Raw genomic sequence first — 22,927 nt, 5'->3', positions numbered from 1 at the left:
GAAAATTAGTTTGAGGAGGAACATAATCTTCAAAAGAAATAATGCATTTAGAAAAGTCTTGGTTTGTCTCCTGTACTTCAGTGGTGCATTGCAAGTACATCCTGACACATGGGATCAGGCTGTAAATACTGACTTAGGTCCATCTCAAGTGTTTATACACGCACAAATACATACATATAACTTACACACAATGTGTGCATGAGAAAACTAAAGTCATGCTTTCTCCATAGAATTATCATGCTCTGATGACAATATACCCACATCAACACCTACTCTCATGACAATTTGAAACATCCTTAACTTTCTTCTGTATTCCTACAATTTTGAACAAATTACATTTGATCCAAAGTAAAAAAACAAATACCCCTGATGTACCTTTGATTGTACCTGCGTATGTTCAGGCTCTCCAATACAATCTGTGAAGAAAACTAGAACAACTGAGCTCTGTGTTTCCTCTATCACGTTTAATGTCTGCACAGAAAAGAAGTTTTTGCTTTTCTTGATGTAAGTGTGCACGTGTTCAGACTCCAGTGATCCTTCCCTTGGTTTTCTTACCAGTCCTGACCTTCCTATTTGAGCCCATAAAGCCAACCATAAAGTGCCAAGTCATTTTGCTCTCAGATGATGAAGTACTCGGCATTTGCCACTCAGCTTCTCTCATACATTTGGGATTTTAATTATCAACACAAGTGCCTTCCCAAAGGCCGGCTGGTCTTTTGGTATGAAGATTATGTGGGAAAATTAATGATAGAACACCAGATTCGTCCGTCAGCTTCTTTCGCTGTGGTGACCGTGAGCTTTACAAACAGCTATGCTATTTTAACTCTAAAAAATACGTTTGCAATGTCATCTTTAAGGAGTTAAAATATGCTCAGCTTGTGTTTTGTTTTCTGCTGTTTTGCGTATCAGAACATTAAGCTGCCATGTATAGCAGAGCATGTGGGGAACCCGGAGCACAGTCTGTTACCATGCTTTATTTTTTGCACTGTCTGCTTCCATTTTTTCAATGTTCGGACTTTTTGCTGCTTGTTTGAAAGAGCTACAGTGCATTTGTGGAGTGTATGAGCTGTGACTCCCTGAACCCATGGCAAGATTGCTACTGAAGTAAGATAACCCCTCTAGGCATTAGGTGCACGTAAGTCAAACTTTTCAGAGTAGAAGACGTTGACTGACCAAGCAGCACTCATTTCGCTTAGTTTTATTATCATTTAAATGGACAGTATGTAGAGAGGTAGCTGTATGATTAATGGGGGGCAGATTTAACTCGGAATGTGCGTGTACTTTCATGTGCAGACACATTCATACACAGCACGGGAAAGCCCCGCTCTCCACCGTAAGAACAAACCAACCCATCTGGCTACCCGAGCCAGGCGTACCCGGCTCGCCCGACCCCTGCACCCCGAGCCTGGCAGCTGCGGTGCAGCTGGCCCCGCAGCGGCGAGGGCTGGCCCCGCATCCCACACACAAAGCCCGCCGCCCTCGCCCTACTCCCTCGTCCGCGCTGCGCCGGGGACAGCGAGCGGACCCGACCCGGCCCAGCCCCTGCGGCGGGGCCGGTCACAGCGCCCCAGAGCCGCCCGCCAACTTCCACCGGGGCTTCGCCCTGCTCCGCGGGGCGGCCGCCACCCGGCAGGCGAGGGGCGGCCTCGGGCTTGGCGGCACCGGGCCGCAGCCAGGCCCGTCCCGGCCTGCGCGTTGCAGCAACCCAAAACCAGGCGAGGTGGCTGCCGACCGCACCCGGTTCGAGCCCGGACCGGAGCCGTGGACCGGGTCGAGCCCGGGGCCGGGGCGGGCCGGAGGCGGAGCCGGGCGGCGGGAGGAGGACGCGCCTCGGGGGCGGTGTTGCAGACCGAAGAGGCGGCTCCGGAGCCATCGCGCCTGCCCGGCCGGCGGCGGAGCTCGGCTACAGGGGGAGGGGGGTGGGGGGGCGGCTCGGCGGCGGGTCTGCGGGCCGGGCGGGCCCCATGGGCGGGTGTGTGGGCTCCCACCACGACTCCTCGGGCAGCCTCAACGAGAACTCGGACGGCACCGGAGGTGAGCGCAGGGCCCCGGGGCTGGGCTGGGCTGGGCGGGGGAGGTCGGGCGGGTCGCCCCCGACATTGCGGGGGGACCCCGGGGCGGGCGCTGCGGGCCGGGGCCTGCGGTGGGGACGGGCCCGGGGCTGGTGTCAGGCGGGGGAGCAGCGCTGCGCTCGCCGGCCTCGGGGCGCCGCGCCCGGTTCCCACCCTCTCACCAGCGCGGCCGCCGGGGCCGCAACTTTCCCGGGGCGGCGGCGGTGTGCGGGAGCTCGGAGGGGCGCGGGGTGGGCGCAGCCCCGGCGGATGCAGCCCCGGGTGTGTGGGGGCTCCGCGGCACGGCCCGGGGGCAGGCGGCTGATGAAATGATGGACGGGCTGGGGAAAGGGCCTGCCTGGGGCTGCTAAACTTTGTTGTCCTTGGGCTCGTCTCTTTGTGGTGTGCAGAAAATAATTATTCAGATAACTTAGATCCTGGCACTGCTGCGGGGTTGGGGTTTATTTTTATTCTTATTCTAAGAAAGATGGATTCTTTCTGCCAGCCTAAATCGCCCATGCTAAGTAATCAATTTCCAGCGACTTCAGATGCTGGAGCAGCATGTTCTCACTTGTGTGCAAGAGCACACCTACTTGGTGAGCTTATGTGGAAACACTGCTGCAGTGCAAGCGGCCCTTACCCTTCTGTTTTTCTCTACCTAAATGCCTGAATGATTGCTTTCTCAGCGTTCTTGGGTTTGTGGACCCCTGATGTTCTCCAGCTGAGCTGTGTGTGCATTATTGTCACTTAAAGTCAGCCTACCCACAGGACATTTGACTTATAAGTAGTCCTTACATGTGCAGAGGCCACAGATTTCAGGTTGAGAATTGCTCACCAAGGACTACATTTTCCCCCTGTGCCTTGTGGAACATTATGATTCTGGCTTTATTACGGATGCCCCAGCTGATGGGTATTCTGTTAGACCAGTGACTTTGCTGTTGTTCCATACTGTGAAAAAAACACAAGCACTGCTTATGATTAATATCTGAAGAGACCACCTGCTGATTAATGCTGGATACATAGTTCATAGGGATGCCAGTGTCCAGCTGCTAAGAACTGTGTAGGATTTAATCACATCATTGTCATTAAAAAGAATTCTATAACTTTGGCTAGTATGAGTCTTTATTCTTTTCCTCTATTATAAAAAATAAAAGGAAGAAGTGAGTTATCTAAAAAGCATTTGTACCAAGCAGACTTACCTAAAACCAGTAAAAAATGGAGGGGTGTCAGTGCAGAGAGGACCACACCATACTAGAAGTCAAGGAAAAAGAAACAGAAATCACCACATTCTTAAAAAATCTCGATCAAAAAATAGCATTAAAAGCTATGCTGTTTGTTGTGAGACCTGCTTCACTAGCTAGGTGTTACGAGGTGAGATCATGTCACAGAAATAGCCTCAGTTTAATTTCCTCACTCTTATCTTGCCTGTGATATTGAATGAATGAGATAGGAGCTACCAGAGTTTGGCTGATACTGTAAAATAGCCTTATTGCACACCCAGTAGCAGTGCATGAGGTGGGCTGTCTCCATCCAAGTTGTCGGCAGAGTACCATCCTGGATGGACTTAGTGGGAGCACATTCCTGCTTGGTGTTTGCCCGGCTCGACACGCTGCTGCTGCTTTGGGGTTAAATAATCTATTGTGCTTGGTGCATTAGAACAGCAGCCTGGTTTTTCAAGATGCAGTAGATGTGAAATGTATGTCAGCTGGCTCATGTTGATTCATGCTCTAAGGATAATGTTCCTTAAGGTTGTCTTGCTGAAGTGAGAAGTGATGAAATTTCAGTTGAATTATGGGCTTCTTAGGACTGTCTTAAACAATCGGGTACAGTGTGCAATAGCCTGTTTTGTGACGTTATGTATCTGTTCCTGCCTCTCAACAAGAAAAAAAGGGGGTGTAGGTTAAGCTGGAAGAGCCTCAGAATATCTTTTATAAGTCTGACTCCTGAGATAGCCAAGTCCAGTCTGCACTAATTCTTAGCTTTACAGATTCTGCAAATGTGCCCATGCCAGGTATGAAATCTGACTTACTCTCTCAAGGGAGCTTATGTCTTGAAGCATCAGCAACTGAACCAGCTGAAGCACAAGTGAACATGATTTGGAGACTGTACAGAAAGGTGATTTAATCCTGTTTCCCGTATAAGGCTCATTTCCTCCAGCTCCTGGGCTGTGACCTAGTCTGGTGTATTCACCTTCAGATTGCTGTCAGCGAGCAGGGCCAGACCATTTATAAATCTCAGGAAGGTGTTTTGGAACAAAAGTCTCTGTTCTGATCAGAGCAGTGCCAGTGATGGACTTATTCTGGGGAGGCTTTTTCTTTCCCCCAGAATGGAAAAGTTTCATGGAGAATTAGGAGCGGTCAAGAGGTTGATTAGATGACAATAGCAGTGCTTGATGCTGTGTGAAAGTGGGAGCTGGATCTCAAGTCAAATTCATACAGATCTCAAAGTCTATTACGGTGCTCTGGGGACTGATGAAATCCTGCTCAATTGTATCACTGGAGTCAAGATGAGGATTTGTCACATCCCAGTATTCTCTTAGGTCTGTTTGTCAGTCACTGACACTTCCTGATACTTCTCTGCTGCTCAGCAAAGCTGACAGCATGCCCCGACCACCTGCGTGTCCTTTGTATTCTAACTATTGGTATGTGTCAAGGTCAGGATGCTTGCATGTATCCAGAGAGCTGTTGCATATACTCATGTGTGTCTCCGTAAGACTGAGTTAATCAGAAATACCAGCTCTCCTATGGGTGTAGCAGCTTACTGCATGTTTCTGTTTGCATTGACCGAAGCAGGAGTCATCTGTTTCTTACCCAGAATTAAACAGATGCTGCTCTGCCCATCCTGCTGGAAATTAAACGGTCTTTGCAGATTGGTACCAGCTGTTTCATTATCACTGCTCTTTTTAGCAGGTTTTTGTTTCAATGGAATGTTGCTTGTTGTATTGCAGAAAAAGTTCCTGTCTTGGTGCTTGGTACCATGAGAGCGTGTTGTGGTGGGTGGGTATCTGGATGGTGAGATGGGTTAAAGGAGATACAAGGAAGAATATAAGATGATTGTTAGGTGATTTATAGACACATGCTTTCCTCCCCTCATCTCTTTAGCTCGGCTGTCTACCATCTGATATTCCAAACTTTTAGGAGCTGAGCACCATACCTCTTCTTACTGTGCCTAGTCAAAGGAGACTTTTCTGCAGGATGATGTCTGGCAGAGTAGTAGTTGTTCTCTGGCCTCTTACATGTTACATGATTTCTTCAGGCGTGTTTGCTTTTTGGAAAAGCACTAGGTTTGGAGGAAACTGCTGGAAAACTCTGCACTTGTTCCTTTACATAAGGTTTAATAGCTTATCAGGTATGTTCAGTTCAGCAAAACCAGGAGAGCTTGGATTTTCAACTTGCTATCCCCACGGGCAAGTCCTTTCTGGAGGAATCATACTTCTTTTCTTTCCTTGGAGGGGAGCAGTAGGAAGGGAAAGGAGAAATATGAAGCCATTCATTTTCTTCTGGCAAACTCTTACCCCTGTTAGAAGTTGCATATTACTTCATCTTGGTAAAGTTCAGTGAGACAGTTATTTGTGTGGAGTAACAAAAGGGCAGGAAATCCAGTGTCTAGAAGTATGGGCATGACAAGTCATTACACATTAAGGCTTTTGGCTGCAGCTGTCTGATTGCTGCTGCACTCTCCCTGACATGACGTTTGCCTGCCTGCTGGAGTTCTTATCGCCCTTCTTTGTTATAAAAGATGCTGATTCTGTTTGAAATTTGTCTTCTTTACTGCTGCCCCTCTCACTCAGCAGTGATAATGGGGACAAGTGGAAATAGGGCTGCACATTTGACTGACATGCTGGAATAGGAGATTATTAAAACTTTAAATTCCTCCTGCAGTATTTGATGCAGTGCTGGAGCTTTGTTAACTTCTGGAAAGCCAGATTATGTCCTCAACCTCTGCTTATGGACAACAGTTTCTTAAATATTTTCTTTAGAGTGCTGTGCAGTGCTGCTTATCACATGTCTGATTTGAAGTTACAATTACTGCTTTCATGGTGCTTCTATGGAAGCCTGACCAAGGGAATTTGCATATTAATTAGTCAGATTTGTTGCTCACAATTGGACTAATACAGTAGGGCTATGCACGGCTTGCACGGGGGGGTTAAACAAGCATCTCATGACTGAGCAGTTAGTAGCATTGGTGCCTACCCCTTGTAATCAGAACAGTCAAAGAGTCTCTCACTTCCAGATTGTGTTTTGGCTGTTAGAAGCTGTGATGGTGGGTGCTTGCACACAGCACCTTTCTGAGGTTTTATTCCCATCTAAAGGAGGTAGTTGTAGACGTCAGGTTGTGCCTGCTGGTTTGTAATGCAACCTTGTAATATGGTGCTGGATGTGTTTTTGCAAAACTCTCATTAAATCAGAGCTGGCATTAGCTGCTGGGTCTTGCTGTGGCTTTTTTTTTCTTTTTAATAACAAGAAAAGCTTAGCATGGCTCTTCCAACTTGCTCTGATTCTCTCATGAGCTCCCCAAGAGTACATGTGGTTTTTGTCAGGGCTTTGTAATAAAAGGAGCCTTTAATGACTTGGTTTCCTGCAGACTGGGCATCCACAGCCCCATTGAGATTCTTAGAATCTGTGGATCTTGTGCTGAGAATGGCTGATAATTCAGTCCCCAGTATTTTTCTACTGGAATATCACTTTGATGCTATGTCACTTTTCATTTGTAAACTAATAGACTCTGGTTTTGTTGTCAGGTGATAACAAGTAAGTCTTAGGAAATGAAATAAGGGGTTACTTTCACTGTTAGTAAAGGCTGATGAGCACAACTGTTCAGTTTCCTTTTTGGTGTTCCTTCATGTAGTTGTTTGGTTTCTAGATGAAGTGATGTTTCAGTTTCTCTATTTGGGATTTCAGTGTTCAAAGCACCAATGTCCTTCTTCACTGACTGTTAAATGTAATAAATTGTATATTCATTGTGCTTTGGAGACTTTGGATAAATGGAAAAATATCAGTTGCCTGTTTGAATAAAATCTGAAAACCAGCGATCTGCTCTTAATGCAGCAGGTAATATGATAGCTATTATTTTTCATGGGAATGTTGAATAATATAATTCATGAGTCACAAATTATAATACAGTTGAAGCCAGAAATAAAGATTTGCCTTATAGTTAAGTCTTGCCAATTCCTGCAAGTCTTCTTGCAGGTACAAGGAAGGATCGAGTTGACCACAGCCAGTCTGGTTACCCAGCTCCTGAAAGAAAATAAGTATCTGAAAAACTTCTGACCAGAAGCCTGTGTGTGAGAAATAAATACAACTGCTCCTTTGCTGTTTTATAAGCAAAAAAGGACTGTGATACTTGAAGGCTTTGATTCAAACTTTCACCCTCTCTTGTAGACAACTGCGGTGTGTAAAAGTCAGTTACATTTTTAGGCAGTTGTTTCCAACTTGCTACCTCTGCTTCACTGCCTTAAAATGCAGACTCCTTTGATACAAATACTTCTTTAACACCGTCCTTGGCCCTTAAGTAAGTTAGTTAGTTGTTTGTTTAAAAATTCAAATTGCTTATGGCTGCTATAGGAAGGTATTCTGTACGGGCCAGTAGGTACTTCATGGGTCTCCCAGTTCTTTCTCACCGAATTCAGAATGACTTTTTGAGCAGGGCTGGTGCAATATGTCCATCTTCTCATGCAGAAAAGCCAGATCCCAGTGTGTCCCCAGCCATGTAGTATGGCCAAAGTACTGCTCTGAAAGAAAAAGCAGGAAGGGCTGGGTTTTCCTTCCCTTGGGGTGTTCCCTGAGAAGAGGCACAGCTGGGTGCACAGCCATGAGCTTTCTCTTCCCAGGGCTGGTCTCATCCCTGTCTGGCAAAGGGAAGAGCATTTCCATGGGGGAGTTTTGCCATTCAGCAGCCAAGGTTGAAGCAAGGAAGTAGGTGTGTGGCAATTTAAAGGCAGAAGTCCTTGGTTCACCTTCGTCTTTCCTACAGGCAGGTGCTTCGGGTGAAGCTTGTGAAGGTTTGCAGCTTTTGTTTTATTTTCAGCTGGAAGCTGTGTAGGTTTCTTCTTTTGCAAAAGTCACATTATGAAATTGAGCTTTCTCAATCTTCTTCATTCTAGTTTTAAAAGCTGCTCCATTTAGACAGCTGTAGTCATCATAACTGTAGTAAAAATAGAGTAAGCAGGCGGATGAGGTGGTTCTCAGGGTTGTCTTGCTAGTTTGTGATGCTGAATTTCAGCATGTGGAAAGGTGCTGACCTTGGGTGGATGCCAGGATGATGTGAGCATTGCATGTGTACAGTGGGCTTTCAGAGGCATCTGCTTGCTTTGTTTGCTGAAAGCCTATGGGCTCTTGTTTGCTTACAGCAATACTAAGATTTTGGCGCTCGTATTGTGACTTGGCAGGGCTGGTGTTGGGAACGAGTGTGCAGGGCACATTGGATCCTCTCACTGGGGAAGTGCCAGGGCCATAGCTGGTGGTCCTGCTGGTGGGACGTTAGTGCCTGGCATCTCTTGGTATGGGAGTGTGGTGAGAGTGATGAGGCTTGATTGCCTGTAATCAGAAGGGAAAGTCTATGAAATGACCTGTTCTGCAAAGCAGGTGGAATACAAGGAGATACAAAAAAGCTGAAGTCAGTAACTTGATTTCTGGATGTTGAATGAAACATTTTACTTGCACTCTGACGTTTTCAGTTACAAGCTATACGTTGTCTGGCTGACATCTAAGATCTGAAGAAAGAGAAATGTTCCCCTACTTGGGAAGCAGAAAAAGTGCAGGTGGGGTTTTGTTTGTTTGTTTTTAAGGAACACATTGTGTTTGTGTTTCCAGTGTGAAAAGTACAGAATCTAATTCAGTGCTTCATCCTGAGTTACCAGTATCAGTAGAAGTGAAGCATCCAAAAGCAGCATGCGTTCTCATTGCTCTGCTTGTACAGTCAATGGAAAATACCTATAGTGTAGTGTGTAACTTGATATTTTACTGTCTTGACCTGTGTGCGGTAAAATACGCATGATGTCTACCGTGGTTTATTTAAGGTTCATCATGGAACCTGCATTTTGCATTTGCTGCCTTCTGCTGACCCTGGGCTGATCTCGCTCACAGCTGTTAGCCAGGTTGTAGCTTTCTCTCCTGGCACACTCAGATTAGGCTTGTGTAAAACCTCTTTGAGAGGTAGACAAAAGATGGGGCAGTGCAAACTGCGTAAAAGGGTTTTGTTCTGCTTCCTACCTTTGAAGCAAATTGAAAACTATGTCTTAAATGCTGAATGGCACTGGAGTTTCTTAGGCTACCTTAAATACTTAAAATGACATGAGTAGCCAGTCGTCCCAAGACTTCACAGTACTGAGAGATGCAGGGGCATGGCAGGTTCTGCAGGTAATAAGGGCATGAGCAATTAATACATGCTATTAATTTGCAGGAGTTGTTCTACATCCAGTTGACCCATTAGGGCCTAATGTAAAGCATTTGAAAATTGTGTTACATAAAGTAGAAATACTGGTGGGGATGGGGATCCTTGCTGCTGTGCTTGTGTGTTAGATTGCTTTAACAGCTCCTCCCTTCATTCTTTTCCCATCTCACCTCCTTCCATATTGGCAAACATGATTTAAAAGGAAAAAATCAAAGCCCTGCTTGGAAGTCATTTATGGGAGGAGATGGGCACAGCTCTGAATAAATGATTCTTCGCTTCTGTAGGAAGTCAGATGTGCAGAAGGATTTTTTCTTATATATATATATAAATGTATATATAGACATGCTTGTGCTGAAGATTAGGTAGAAGGGAGGGGGTTCAGGGAATTTTAGCATGATCTGTCGTGGTTTTCCCACATTCTCAAATATGAAAGAAAAGTCACTTCACAAACGGTAGTGAAGTGTTTCAGTAGTGTTCAGTGAGAACAGGTGCAGCCCAGGGGGAAAAGATTAGAGACTAAAATGTGGAAATGTATCATACAGTGCTGCAGATTGCATGTTATCTTTGCACCTATTTAATAGGGAAAGTTTATCCTTATGTATATACATTCACTCTGCTGTTACTGATGCTTTTCTATAAATAACAAAAATAGTTTCCATGAAATTATAAACATTTTATAGTTTGTAACAACTTACAGTTTAATAATTGGAAATAAACACAGCAACTATAAATAATTCTCTCAGTTCAGACAGCATGTCATGCAGGAAGGCATTTTTCACCTTTTCCCAATAGAGATGAGTGCTCTTTGAGAACACTATGGGGCCTGAGATGGCATCGGGAGCAGAGCGCAGTAGCTTGGGGTTGGAAGTTTGTTTCCTTTGTATTTTTAAAATCCAGTCATGGAGCTCAATTTCTGCTCTCACGCTGTGATCAAGGGCACTCTGGCTTCAGGAGAAGGATCTCTCATGGTATTTACTTTGTCACTTTATTTCTCTGCCACAGAACTATCATCTCCTATGAATTCTTGTCTGTATGGGTAAATACAGTCTTTTTGTAAAAGAGTACCTACAAAATAGCAGATAGTACCTGCAGCTGGTGAATGCCATTTTCTCCCGCCAGTTGTTTTTTGGCCACATGCTGCTGCTTAAGCACCTGAGCCTACTGTAGAACATTGGCTATCACAGGATAATGGTTGGCTGGTGAAAAGGTAAATGATTTAAGTAAAAATTGTTAATTCACACACTTCATATGTACTGCAAGAAGTGCAAGAAGTATTTCTTGGCGGAGGTATAGAAAAGTGCTGCCTGTGTCATAGATGCTGGACTTAATGCCATCAGAGTGTTTTCAGGTGCATTTGCTTCATCTCTGATACAAGTAAAAGCTGTGTATGTCAGAATAAGGTCTTTCATGCAGAATGCTTAGGTGTCATTTGGGCTCTCAACCACCAAATGCTTCTGAACCTCTCTTGCAGGAGTCATTGCACTGTATCCTTCTCCCCCATAGGGAATAAGAAGGACCTCAGGGCCATGCTGGAAGCAGGGAGGGGACACTACGGATGTCGCTGAACGTGGAAGCATGTTTTGAGTTTTTTTGGTGCAGGTTCAAGTGGTGTTTCTACTAATTGCAAGCTCTGGATGCTCCAAGTTTGTTAACGCATGGATTGAGAAGACATGGGCAATAAGCAGTTTGGAAGTGTTAATGGGAAGCAAAGCGTAGCATATATGTTAAACAGTTAGGAAACCATAAATGTTATCTGAAGATTTGACTAACAATTTCACTAGCTCTTGCTGGATGTATTCACAGGGAGGCTATATTCGGTGGCAGCAGTAGTTAAACATACGTTCAGATGAAGCTTAGCACTCCAGTGCTTCACACCTCTAAGTAGCAGCATCCTTTGCTGTTCGCAGATTTGGTCTGGTTGCCTGTTCAGGAGTGCCCTGCTTGCTGAGGCTGAGCAGATCTCTTTCTTTGCCTGTGCATTACATATGTCCAGTGCATGTAATGAGCAAACCTGCTGAAGGGGTGGTAAATTCACAGGTCCCAGCTGAGGGTTAGCACTTTGAGGGGTGAAGAAGGGGAAAGCTGTCAAATATCTATTTAAAACTTTGTTTTTAAAGAGATGGAACTCACTTGTGAATTGCATGTTGATGACTTGGCTCAGGAAAATACATAACAGACTGCATTTTTTGTATTTTTCTGCTATGTGCCTACAGGAGTATATTAAAAGAACATGGGTTGCTATAAATACAAACACCAAATAAAAATATGTTTTGTAAAGTGCTTATCAATACTGGATATTATTCCAAAACAGGTTTAAATACTCATTTGAGATGAGTTCTCTTAGCCATTTATGTGTTGGGTTTTTCACATCTGTAGATGTGGAAGATAACATCTCCATTGTATCTTTATCCAAATCTAAAACTAGTTCTGGTGCCAAAACAACTTGAACTGCAACAGAAAACCACATGAGTATTGAAATTGTGTTGCTTGATTAAATCACGTGCTTTAAATCAGTCACACATTGTATAGCCTGACACTGATGTTACTTAATGCAACGTCCCATCTCTGCATTAACACAACTGAAACAAGCACACTTGTTGAACATGTCCAGGACACTCCAGCTGCTGCACTGATACTACATCACAAAAATAGCTCCAAAAATACTACAGGCTCATCTTTTTTTCTTTAACTGAAACTCCTTCAGAATGGCACTAGATGAAAATACACCATTTTAGTCTCTCCTGTGGGAGGAAGAAGGAGCAGCAGCATTGTCAGAACAAGTGAGCATGGATATTGTGGTTTGGTATTGCACAGCAGTACTCAAATGAAAGTCCTTGAGATATAAATAATCTAGTTCTTGAACTCTGGCTCATGGTAGAGGCTTTTTGAACGAGTGCTTTCTCTCAAAATGAGAAAAAACAATGCAGCGTACAGAAAGATTATTTTCCTGTAGAACTCTAAAAACAATTCAACTGTATTTGGGTCATCTTTTCTTTTTTCTTCTAAATGGCATGAACCCCTAGAAAATATATGAGGTTCTTCTCAACTGTGGCAGAGCTTCCTGGGCCACCCCCGCTTTGGAGAGATCATGATGTAAATAATGCCATGTGTCTGAGTACAGGTTTCCAAAAGTTTTTCTGTCTTTTGTTTCTTACAGAGAGAAATGCTACCAAAATACGCTACTTAGAGTTAAAGGAAAACTCCAGCGTTTTGTGACTTTGTGTGTATCTCATGGATTTTAAAATCACATTTCTTTGGGGACATGTGCTTACAGCTGGAATCATGCTATTCCTGGGTACAAGTTGTAATCTGGGTCTCTGTTGGGCTAGCTTATGAATTGTGAATGAATTGAAGCAAAGAAACAGTTGTGATCCCAAAGAGTTTACAATGTCATAACTAGCCCATACAGGTTTGGTGGAAACAACTTCTTCATTTTCTGAACTATCCTTTTACATTTTAAGTCAAGTAAGCTTGACCAGAGGAGAAGTCTTGAGAGTCTTACCATCTTGCTGTTGTTTTTACCTTGCCTAGTTAGCAATAATTAATGCTCCAAGGTACCCATGTTTTATAAGGTACCATTTCACTTCTGCATTGATTGGCTTTGTAGTCCTTTACCCACCAAAGTCCAATAAAAGGTGTTAGTAGAGACAAGTCTCAAGGCTTGTGTGTGCTTTGGCTTCCTGGGAAGTTTCGCACCCTTTCTAGCAGAATGACTGGTCTGTTGTGCACTTAATTGTCCTAAACCTTATCCTTTTAGTAATTAGGTTTAAGTTGAAGAGGAGGAGAGGTTATGGCTTGTGATTAAAGTGCCACTCTAGTTTTTTAGGCTGTTTGAAAAGTGAAACTCTCCACTGGTTTTTGGAGAGTCAGTGTCCAGCAGTGGGGAAAACACTCATTTGAAAAAAGAGGATTTGGGGTTCTGTTTATCTTTAACATAGCAGGAATCATTTATTGCTGCTGGTGAGGATTTTTAAGTGTTTTTGACACAGGTGGAGGCTGTTCACCAAACCAGCTGGGAGTAGAAATCTGGGGGAGGGTGCATTAACTGGTGAACCCCAAACAAAACACCCTCTTTGATGGGGTCTAGCTAACTGCTGCACCTAAGAGTAGCAATAACTCATGCAGAATGGGTGGGCACTTTAATACTCCCCATTCTCAGCCTTCAACTGTCACAAGACATGACCAGTCATGATCAGTTTCCAGGGAGCAACTTTTTCCTCAAGAATTCATAAGTTAACTTTCTTAAAGCAGTGCTTACCACAGGTGCTTCAAAATACTGTGTTGGAAAACAAAGGAATATTTCTTTTGCATTCCATATACCTGTTCACTTACAGAATGTACTTTTTTTGGCTTTATGTATCCTGAAGAAGACAGGTGGTGTATCTTAGGAATGCAAGTGCAGTTTTTTTACTCCAATTATGTTCTTTCTGATGATTATATTCAGGGAAAATGGCATGCCACAAGACCATGGAAGAAATGACATTAGCATTTTATCTTATTGTAGCGGGAAACTTATTACCAAGATGTAATAATTTGCATTGAGCTCCACGTTAGGAAAACATTATAGATACTTTGGTGGTGGGGGAGGAAGCATTTCAGTTCCTGCCAGTGCCCTACTTTGTTAACATCTCTTGGCAGGCTGCATCCAGAGGGATGCCGAGAGCACTGCTGTCTGATAATCAAGCCTGTTAAAACCCAATATTATTTAATAAGTTTTATTATGTAGTGACAATTCAGCTTTAAACAAGGTTTTACAAAGTCCAAGATGGCAGTGCCGGCGAAGTCTTCTGTATTTCCTAGTTCAGTGCTGTGTCAAACAGAATATTCTGTTTTAGAAATTCTACCAACAGATTTAATCTGGTTTTAACTCTTTCCAGGTTTACCTACTCAAGTATGCTGTTGCTATCTGATTGCTCTGCCTGCCAAATTTCCAAGCTGAATTCATCTCCCACTGGTAAAGCGCACATGTAGCTGCTCGGTGCAGTCGCTCTTCTTTCTTTCACATGTTTCATTTCATTATTGTAAATTAATACGAGGACTTTTTTCCAACTGAAGGAACTTTTCCCATGCGGTTCAGATTTAGGTATCTGCACTGTTCCTTCTCTGATTCTTGTTATGAAACTTTTCAACTTTCACTTGTTTATATTGAAGGTTAATAAACCAGGAACCGTTTTTCTCACAAAACAAATAACTTTCTATCAAGATATTTCACTGGAGATTATCATGTGTTAGTCAATTTTGATGCTAAATAATGAGCCCACATGAGCTCTTTTTGGCAGGAGGAGCCGGAGTGAATGCTACTCCGTCGTGAACATTTTCTGGTGCGTTTTTCTCATGCTCATCCTTTAACCTTTTACACAGGTTAAAACCTTTGGATTATACAGGGTTTAGTTTTGACTGGTTAGTTTGATTAATATTGCAGCCTGCTCTTTCTGTGGAAATACAGCTGAGATTGGTCAAATGAGTACTGGGTGTGTTATTGACCAGTCTTTAAATGTTCCTAGGTCTAGCTTTTCCAAACAGAGTGATTGTTGAAAACATACATATTTTAATGGCTTTCTTGAAGTGGTAATTTGGATTGGGAGCTTGGAACAGTTTGGATCAATTCCTGCTGTTGCAGGTATAGGTATCTAACAAGTTTGAAGATACCGGCTCTTCTATGATAACCAAGAGGAAAATGCTGTGCTGCAGGGAGGGGAAATGACTTTAGCTTTAGCTCTGTCATAAAAATAGGGTTGGTTCGGAATACTGGCGCTCAAATTTCTAGGTTTAGTATGAAGAGAACATGAAAAGAAGATTCTTCCTACTTGATTTTTCCAGTCATCTCTAAGTAGCTGGTATTCATCTTGGATGTACCCCAACAGAGATTACTCTTCCCACAGCAAAGGAGTCTCCTATTTCTTACTGCCTTTCTGATTATTATTTTAATAGCCTCTGTTGCTAGTAGTGCCTAAATATTGCTGTAATAGGGAGGGTCTGGGACACTGGCCATAGTTTTATGAGCCAAAGCTGCAACTTAAAGTTAGCAGGAGAGAAGCTACTGTTGAATGAAATCACTGCCTGGGGCCTGGCCTGAGCTGACAGCTGCTCAGTCTGCTGAAGTCCCTGATGCATGCTTTCTTTCCATTCCTAGTTTTGATACAGGCCTTTAAAAGCAAGGAAACCTAAATACTTTCTTCATATTTTTATTCTGTTTGCTGAGGGATCTAAAAGGGCTTATTTCATGTTTACAATTTGCTTGCTGTGATGGAGTCTGAAATGCAGCCTGAGTTCTTCTGGATCTGGTGTTTGAGGCACCCTTGATGGGAGCTGCAGAAGCAGCACTTCATGGGCATGGTTTGCTCATTAGAGCACAGTAATTAATTGAGCAAGCTGGGTGAATCTGGAATGAGCTTGCATCCAGTTGTTTTTGTATATTCTTCTGGTAACAGCTGTAGCCAGCAATCAATTACCAAAGTTCTCATCCTTAAATTTGAAGCTAGGCTTATTTTTCCTTTAAGTAAGAAAAAAGGGTGAGAAGAGGGCCTGTTTCATACTTGCTTTAACTCGGAACCAAAGACTTTTCCTACAGAAACTTAACTTTCAAGTCCCGAATCAACATAAACTGACTTTAATCTGCTGTAACAGCACTTGTCTAAATAATTTGTGAAAAAATGTGGTAAGTGCATGCCCTGACGAGCGATACTGCTTTTGCTTACGGGTAGACGATGACACTGGAGAAATAAGCTCCTTCAAGTATTATGGTGAGTACCTTTTTAGAAAAGGCAAGCAGAGCCTGTGGTCAAGACCTACGTCAGCTATTAGTGGGTACATAACAGCCAGTACTATTGCCAACATAATCACTTCACTGCCAGTTTTAGTATTCTCTGAATTGTTGAGAAATAAATGTGTTTTCAATCAAATTATGTTCTGTAGTGATCCTTTCACTTGAAAGGAAGAGAAGTTACTTAGGGGATGTGCTGTTGTGTCCTTTGGAAGCGCTGCCTTTTGGTGCAGAGCAAGCATTGCTCAGTCCATTAATAGAACTAAAGACTTACGTGCTCAGGGACTTTTGAAAGAGGTCAGATGAATTTGCTAAAGGTGGAAAGGCTCTGGATGCTTTAATCTATTTTGATTTGAGCAATTTAAATAAAGAGGGCAGTTTCCTGTGCCTACTCCAAGGTCCTTCCATCTCATGGAAAGTAGCAGGCTTCTGCAGAAGCAGGTTCACAGCAGAAGCTGACATCTATGCTCAGCATTGCTCAGAGGAGGCTGCCTTGTTTATGCTTATAATTCAGGCAATTTCAGCTAAATGCTTAAAGTTGGATCACATCAATAATCCTTGACCATAGGCTATAATAGGTCTATTTTTTTTTTCCTGAGTACATCCACAGGGGATTAAAATGGCCTTGAAAGGATGTAGTTTTAAGGCTACTTTGTTGAAGTACTCCCATTTAACAGTAGTGTTTTGTCTGGATATGTAAGAGATACATATATATATATATTCAGGATGCAGTACAGGCTTGCATAGTTTTCATTCTAGGTTAGGAAGATGAAAGATAGCTTTCTAATTACCTAAGAATGTACTGGTATCCTTATATATTAATATTTGTCTCTAACTCTGGGATATATATGGTTTTCTTAACAAAAAGTCTCCATCAAAGGTAGGAGTCCTTATAGCTGAGAGGTTGACAAGTGCTTTTCAAAAGGCAGCTTGATCTTCTGAAGTTGCCTGGGCATTATTAGTAAATGGTACAAAATACATCAGATACAAAGAGTCCACACAAGAGGAAATTATTTGCATTTAACATCCAAAAAAGGATTATTCAGTGGTAATTGTGCTAATTAATGATGTAATTATTACCATTACACTTTTGTCACTTACTAAAGTATGTGACAAAACAGTATAAAATAAGTCCTTAATCTGAGTACAGAATAATAGGTAGCAGAAATATATATTTTTTTAATTCTTGGATGCGATTTATTTCTTTTCCTTTGTAAGTATTGGAAAATAAATGGGAGCTTTGTTCAGCCTTGGATGAACACTGATTCTGCATGGTGCTCTTTCTCTCCCTGAAATCTTCCTCCTTGGAGAAGGCAGTTGGAAACAAGTTTTAACTAGGAAAACTCAACTCACGGAGTGTTTTAGCCTTTCTTTCAAGGGGCTTTAAGCAACCTGGTCTAGCGGAAGGTGTCCCTACCTGTGGCAGGGGGTTGGAGATAGATGAGCTTTAAGGTCCCTTCCAACCCAAAACATTCCATGATTCTGTGATGTGCATAATTAAATCTCCATGGAAACCAGAGGTGGGACAACAGATGTCACCCTGCCAGTATAGAGGAGCAGTCTCCAGAAGAGATGTGGCATCTTGGGGCTCGGAAGAGTAATGGTATATACTGTGAGACACAGGATGGGATATGTGGATTGATGATAGGGAAATCATCTAACTTAGCTGTTACTCAGAAGAAGGTAGTCTTTATCCTGTTTCCATGCTCTCAGGTAGTCCTAACATAGAATTTCTCTCTCTCAACTGCTCTCATTTTAGGGTTTAGTTTTTGTTTTCCTCCTGTGTTTTGTTATCTCCATCTGAAGAACAGAACAATTGCTATAAGCTGCTCCTGGGTCCCCACCACTCCTGCAAGTAACTGCTTTGATTGTATCACTTAATGCAGCCACCTAGGCAGATAAGTCTGCTTTAGATTCTGTGGCTCTTTGCACATTGTTTTAAGGCAGATTCTATCCTTCACATGGGGTGAAAATCAAATGTAGGGTTGGATCCACTGTTTTTTTTCTCCCACTTGGTTTAGATGGCATAGAACTGAAGGATGGAATTTGCTTAGGCTGCGAGCATATGTACTTCCATGAATGAATTTTCAAGTTTATTAACTGGATTGTGGATCCAGAAAATACTGACTGAAGAAAAGTAAATGAATGTTTTTGGTTTTCACTGGGGCATGAAGCCACCAGTCTGCCAGACTTCTGCCCTGTAGAAGTTGAGTGTGCACAGTCAAATGTATGAATATTAAAATGGACCTGCTACTTCTGGTACCTCGCTGTTTGGGAGTACCTGGCAGCTCAGTGATGTGATCATTTAGCTTCTATGGTCATCCTGATTTGGTAATGTTGTGATGAGCTTTTTACTAATGGGAAACCGGGGACAGTAGTAGAGGAAGATGACTCCTGCTAGTTAAAATACTGTAGCAAGTAAAAACCTTGTTTGTGGATGAAGAACCTCTTATGCTAAGGGCAACTGAAACACGGGGGGTGTGTGTTAGTCTGGGGTTTGGGTGAGTTGTTTTTAATCAACCTGCTTCAGAAATGAAGTCTCACTCTTACTAGGCCTTGAGGATTTTTTTGTCCTGTGGCTGTAAACTTGCCAGAAAGGACAAATATCCCCAAAAGATGGGCTTGGTGGTAGATAGAAGACCAGGTCTGCATTCTGGGGAAGTCTGGAGTGATGTTGTGGTTTCATGGTTTTTGCTGTGTTAGATAGGATACATATCAACAAGTGGAGTACTTTCTGCTCCTAAATCACTGGTGTGCTGGTGCTGTGTATGGCAGGACTGACTTGGTGGCTATTAAAGAAGACCTTGCCGCTTACTGTTAAGACCCAGTTGAGAGATTACTTTGCAGAAAGAAGCTTGACATCAGAGGAGTGATGAGAATGCATTATCCCACTGTTACACATCTGTCTCAGCTGCAGGTGCTTGGCAGGGCTGTGTGCCCGCAGGTTTACCTTGTTCAGCTTGCATGGGCAGACGCACTTCTTGGAAGTTACCAGGGTATAGTCCTTGGGAAAATGAGTGGTAGGTTTTAGTTAGAGACTAAGATGAAACACTTCTTAAATTCAAACCAAGTTGAAAGCATCTAAAAATTGATGCAGAAGTAACTTGTAGTGAGTGTGAAATGATAATTTTATCATGGAAAACTACCTTGTAAAATAGAGCTTAGCAAAGCAGCAAGTATCATTCTAAGAAATAAAATTTCTTAGATTAAATCTTTAAATGCTTGCTTATGCATCACCTGTTCCTCAAACCAAGCAATTGCCTTTCAGTTTTCCAAATGGCACCTGTGGAACATAAGATGGAACTGTAAAATTAAGTCATTAAGGTAATGTATGTTTGGTATGTGTGTCAAGTAAGATTCCTATTTTCAGCTTTTACTGAGCTCTTTAATTTACTGATGAGCTTAAGTAGCTGAGATACAGTAATAGTGCATTTAGTTAATTGGCTAATGTGAAACTTCATCCCTGCCAGTAACTGTGACTGGAATAAATTCAAGATGTGGTGTTAAATTCTGTAGCCAAGCTGATTTAATCATTGGTCACTGTAAAAACAGTCACCAACTTGGAAGCTTCTTTGTTCATTTTGTTCTGGAACTTGTGACTGCTGTATGTGGCAGAAGTGACATGGAAAGGAATGCCATGCTCACCTGCGTATTCATGAGGAACATTAAACTGGCCATCTGTCTTGTGCATTACACCTTATTACACAGATCGTGTTGAATTTAAAGTTTTAAAGCCTGACGCAAATGAGCACTGTGGTGAGATGGATCTGAAAATTGTGCTGACTTCTGCAGCTCCTCCTAAGCAGTTTTACTGTTGGGGATCCCTATGGATTTCTAGGATCTCTGTGAGATTTAAAATTTTCCTAGGTAGCACTGAGCCGCAGTGGTGGCCTAAGAAGGTTTAAATTATGTTGAAACTAGATCTGAATCTTGGTGGTGCTGCACTTGTTTCTCTTGGGGCATTGAAATGCCTCAGCTCTTCCCTTGCTGTCCTTCCTTCTGGCCCAGTAAATGGGTTAAGAGCAGCAGAAGTCTGGGTTTACTTGTAATAAAGTAAATTCACTAGTGGCATCGCCCAGAGAGTCTTCACCAGTTGCAGCATCATTGAGTACACAAACAGTCTGCTGAGGGGGCTCTTCTGGCTGGCTTTAGTGCAGTTGCACCCAATCAGGGTGGAACTGGCTGCATTGTTCAAAGAGAATTATCACCTCAACGCTTTTTATAATTCTGGCAGGATGAAAGATAAGGCTGCGGCTGCCTTTGATTTTTCTTTTTCCTTTTTTTTTAAATGAAAATTGCACTGGTGCTGGAAGTTCTCCTGGCGTGTTAAATGCAGACCAGATGTATAGCAGATGTCCCCGTCTGTCACTTAACCGAACTCAGAGAATTTGTGATGACCTTGTGTGGTTGGTCTGTGGCTGTGTGACGAGCTGGCACTGGCTCTGCCGCTCCCATGGCTTAGGCCAACACAAAAAGCAAAGCTTTAGTGTAACTGCCGCTGAGCCAGACCCTGATTTGTGCCTTGCTCAAAGCTTGGCTGTTGGCATGCAGAGAAGCGCTTCCAATTGTAAGTTTTATGACAGGAGGGATGTCAGCTTGCAGTAAACGTCTTTAAATCCTTCCTTAGCAGTTCAAATAGATCCTTGTTATGCAGTGGTCAGAGGGAGAACGTTATTGAGGAGGAAGGGGGCTTTTGAGCCAGGACAGAGTTCTTTGCAACTGGGAACATTAGATCTTACCTTGTATTAAGTCCACAGTAGCAGATGAGATTGGTCTATGCTGCTGGCATGGAGTAGCAGGCATGTGTTTGCATCGCAATATGCTGGCATGGAGTTGACCAGTTGGAGGAACTTGCTGCTTTATGGTTTTATCTGTTGTGTCTGAAGTTTCCCTGTTACCTGAATTGAGGGGATGATAGAAAAGGGTTTTAGTACTTTAAAAGCGAAGTTGCTTAGTTGCATTGTCCCTCATGATGGGGGACAGAAAACACTGGGTTTGGGGCTTTTTTAGGGGGAGTATTCTTTTGTTTTTGGGGTATTTTTAGGCAAGCTCTGTGCAGCTTCCCCCTGCATTTCCAGACCTGTTTCCAGCTCTGCTGGTCTGCATACTGTGCTTATTTTGTTTTGCATGCGAGAGACTGTGTGGATGCCAAGCTCTCAGCTGTGATTGAGTTTTAACTTAAGCTATGCTTTGCAGAAGTCAAAAGAAGCATGTACTTTATGCAGCCTATCTCAAATAGAATATTTTTCATGTTGCTGACAGTTTCCTTAATGGTTCTTGTCATAAGCTTCCAAGGAAGATAGCCTAGTTGTGCGCTATAGATCGCACAGATTAAGTCAGTGCTTGCGTGCTGTGTTTTGGGAACAGGTAAATCTTTACCCTGTTCTGCATCCAGCTGAAAACGTGCATCTACCAGCGACAGGAGCAGTTTAAATTCTAGTGTAAACAGTGCTGACAAGTAATTGTGTTGATAACGTCTGTCCCTTGAAGCTGTTTCACCACAGCACTGCTAGACACTGCGAGGCAGAAGCTAATGCTGAGCAGCTAGTATAGCTGCTGCTGTTCTTCCTACTGGATGTGGAAGCAGAATTTGTGGCTCCAAGATTCCTGTGATGGTGTGTGATAGAGACAGATGGGCATCATCTGGCCTTGGCCCTGCCTGGCAGCATTCCTGCTTCATCTGTGGTTGCCCCTTGACCAAGACACTAAAGATTTGAGGTGGTGAGTCTACAAAGGTGTTTGCTTCCTTAGACTTTATCTGTCAGGAGAAGAGCTGTTACATCATGAGCTTAATCAAGATGATTGAGAAGTACTGTGCTTGTGCTTCCAGTGGGAAGCTGGGTGGGCAAGTGGGGCTCAGGAGTTAACCACAGAGCTTTTGTAATCTAATATCAGAGCCATAGAATTAACACTAGGAAATAGTGCTGAGCTTTTGGTGGGAGACCAGTGTGAAAAATTTGCTTTGAAAAATATTATTTGAAATTTTGAGGCATTTGAAATCTCAGAGCTTTGTTTGCATTATTGCTCTATCTGACACCACTTAGCCAGGGCGTTTGTAACTGTCAGGGTTTGCTGTCTTGCTCTTCCAGCTTCAGGAGCAGTGGAATTGTCCATATAAAACCTGCATGAACTTATGGGAGGCTGAAGTTCATCTCTTGGTAGCTGGCTCTCGGATGTGAATTGCACCTCATGTCAGACAAAATACACAAACATGGTTTAAATTTCTCTGAAAGGCAGCCTATGTTGTCACTATGTGTCCCAGCACAAAGCACACATCAATGCTGTTGGTGATCTGAATAGATCCTGCGTGTGTTGGGATGAGTTGGGGTGTTTGGATCTGGTGTACCATCAAGGAGCAGATCTCAAAACTCTGAAGCCTTTATTTCTTGCTGCAATACTGCTGGCTTCTGTCTTCTTTGAAATGTAAGGGGTGATGAGTGAGGAGCTGCTTGGAAATATAAAGCTCTCTTGATATCTTCTGCAGTTCCTGTTGCAAATATGGGAGAAATGGAAAATACAGTGTAATAGCTGGTAATTAGAGTCATTTTTTCTCTTTGTCCAGCACATTCATACGCCCTCATCCTCTCATGTGTTTTATATCTCATGCTGTGAAGCTTCTGGATTGACTCGGCAAAGATTCAGTGCCTTGTGAATGCTGAGAGGCAGGGAAGCATTGTGCACGTATGACTTGTCCAAGGCTGCCTGTAATTACCAGTGTAAC

The 22,927-nt window shown here is 43.1% G+C and overlaps 1 protein-coding gene across 1 annotated transcript in view; it reads left to right on the top strand.

Moving 5' to 3' along the window:
- The first annotated feature begins 1,864 nt into the window (after positions 1–1,864).
- UBTD2 (ubiquitin domain containing 2) overlaps positions 1,865–22,927 on the top strand; it is a 50,473-nt gene continuing 29,410 nt past the window's right edge. The window contains exon 1 of the mRNA XM_062607701.1: positions 1,865–2,034. Within this exon, the coding sequence (XP_062463685.1) occupies positions 1,965–2,034 (70 nt within the window). The 5' untranslated portion in view covers positions 1,865–1,964. The remainder of the gene's footprint in view (positions 2,035–22,927) is intronic.

This window comes from Pezoporus occidentalis, unplaced genomic scaffold, assembly GCF_034315485.1.
Source record: "Pezoporus occidentalis ecotype Australia unplaced genomic scaffold, CSIRO_AGI_Poc_V1 ctg124, whole genome shotgun sequence".
NCBI classification, from domain to species: domain Eukaryota; kingdom Metazoa; phylum Chordata; class Aves; order Psittaciformes; family Psittacidae; genus Pezoporus; species Pezoporus occidentalis.
The sequence above is the reverse complement of the archived record's forward strand: the minus strand, read 5'-3'. Positions and strand labels throughout refer to the sequence as shown.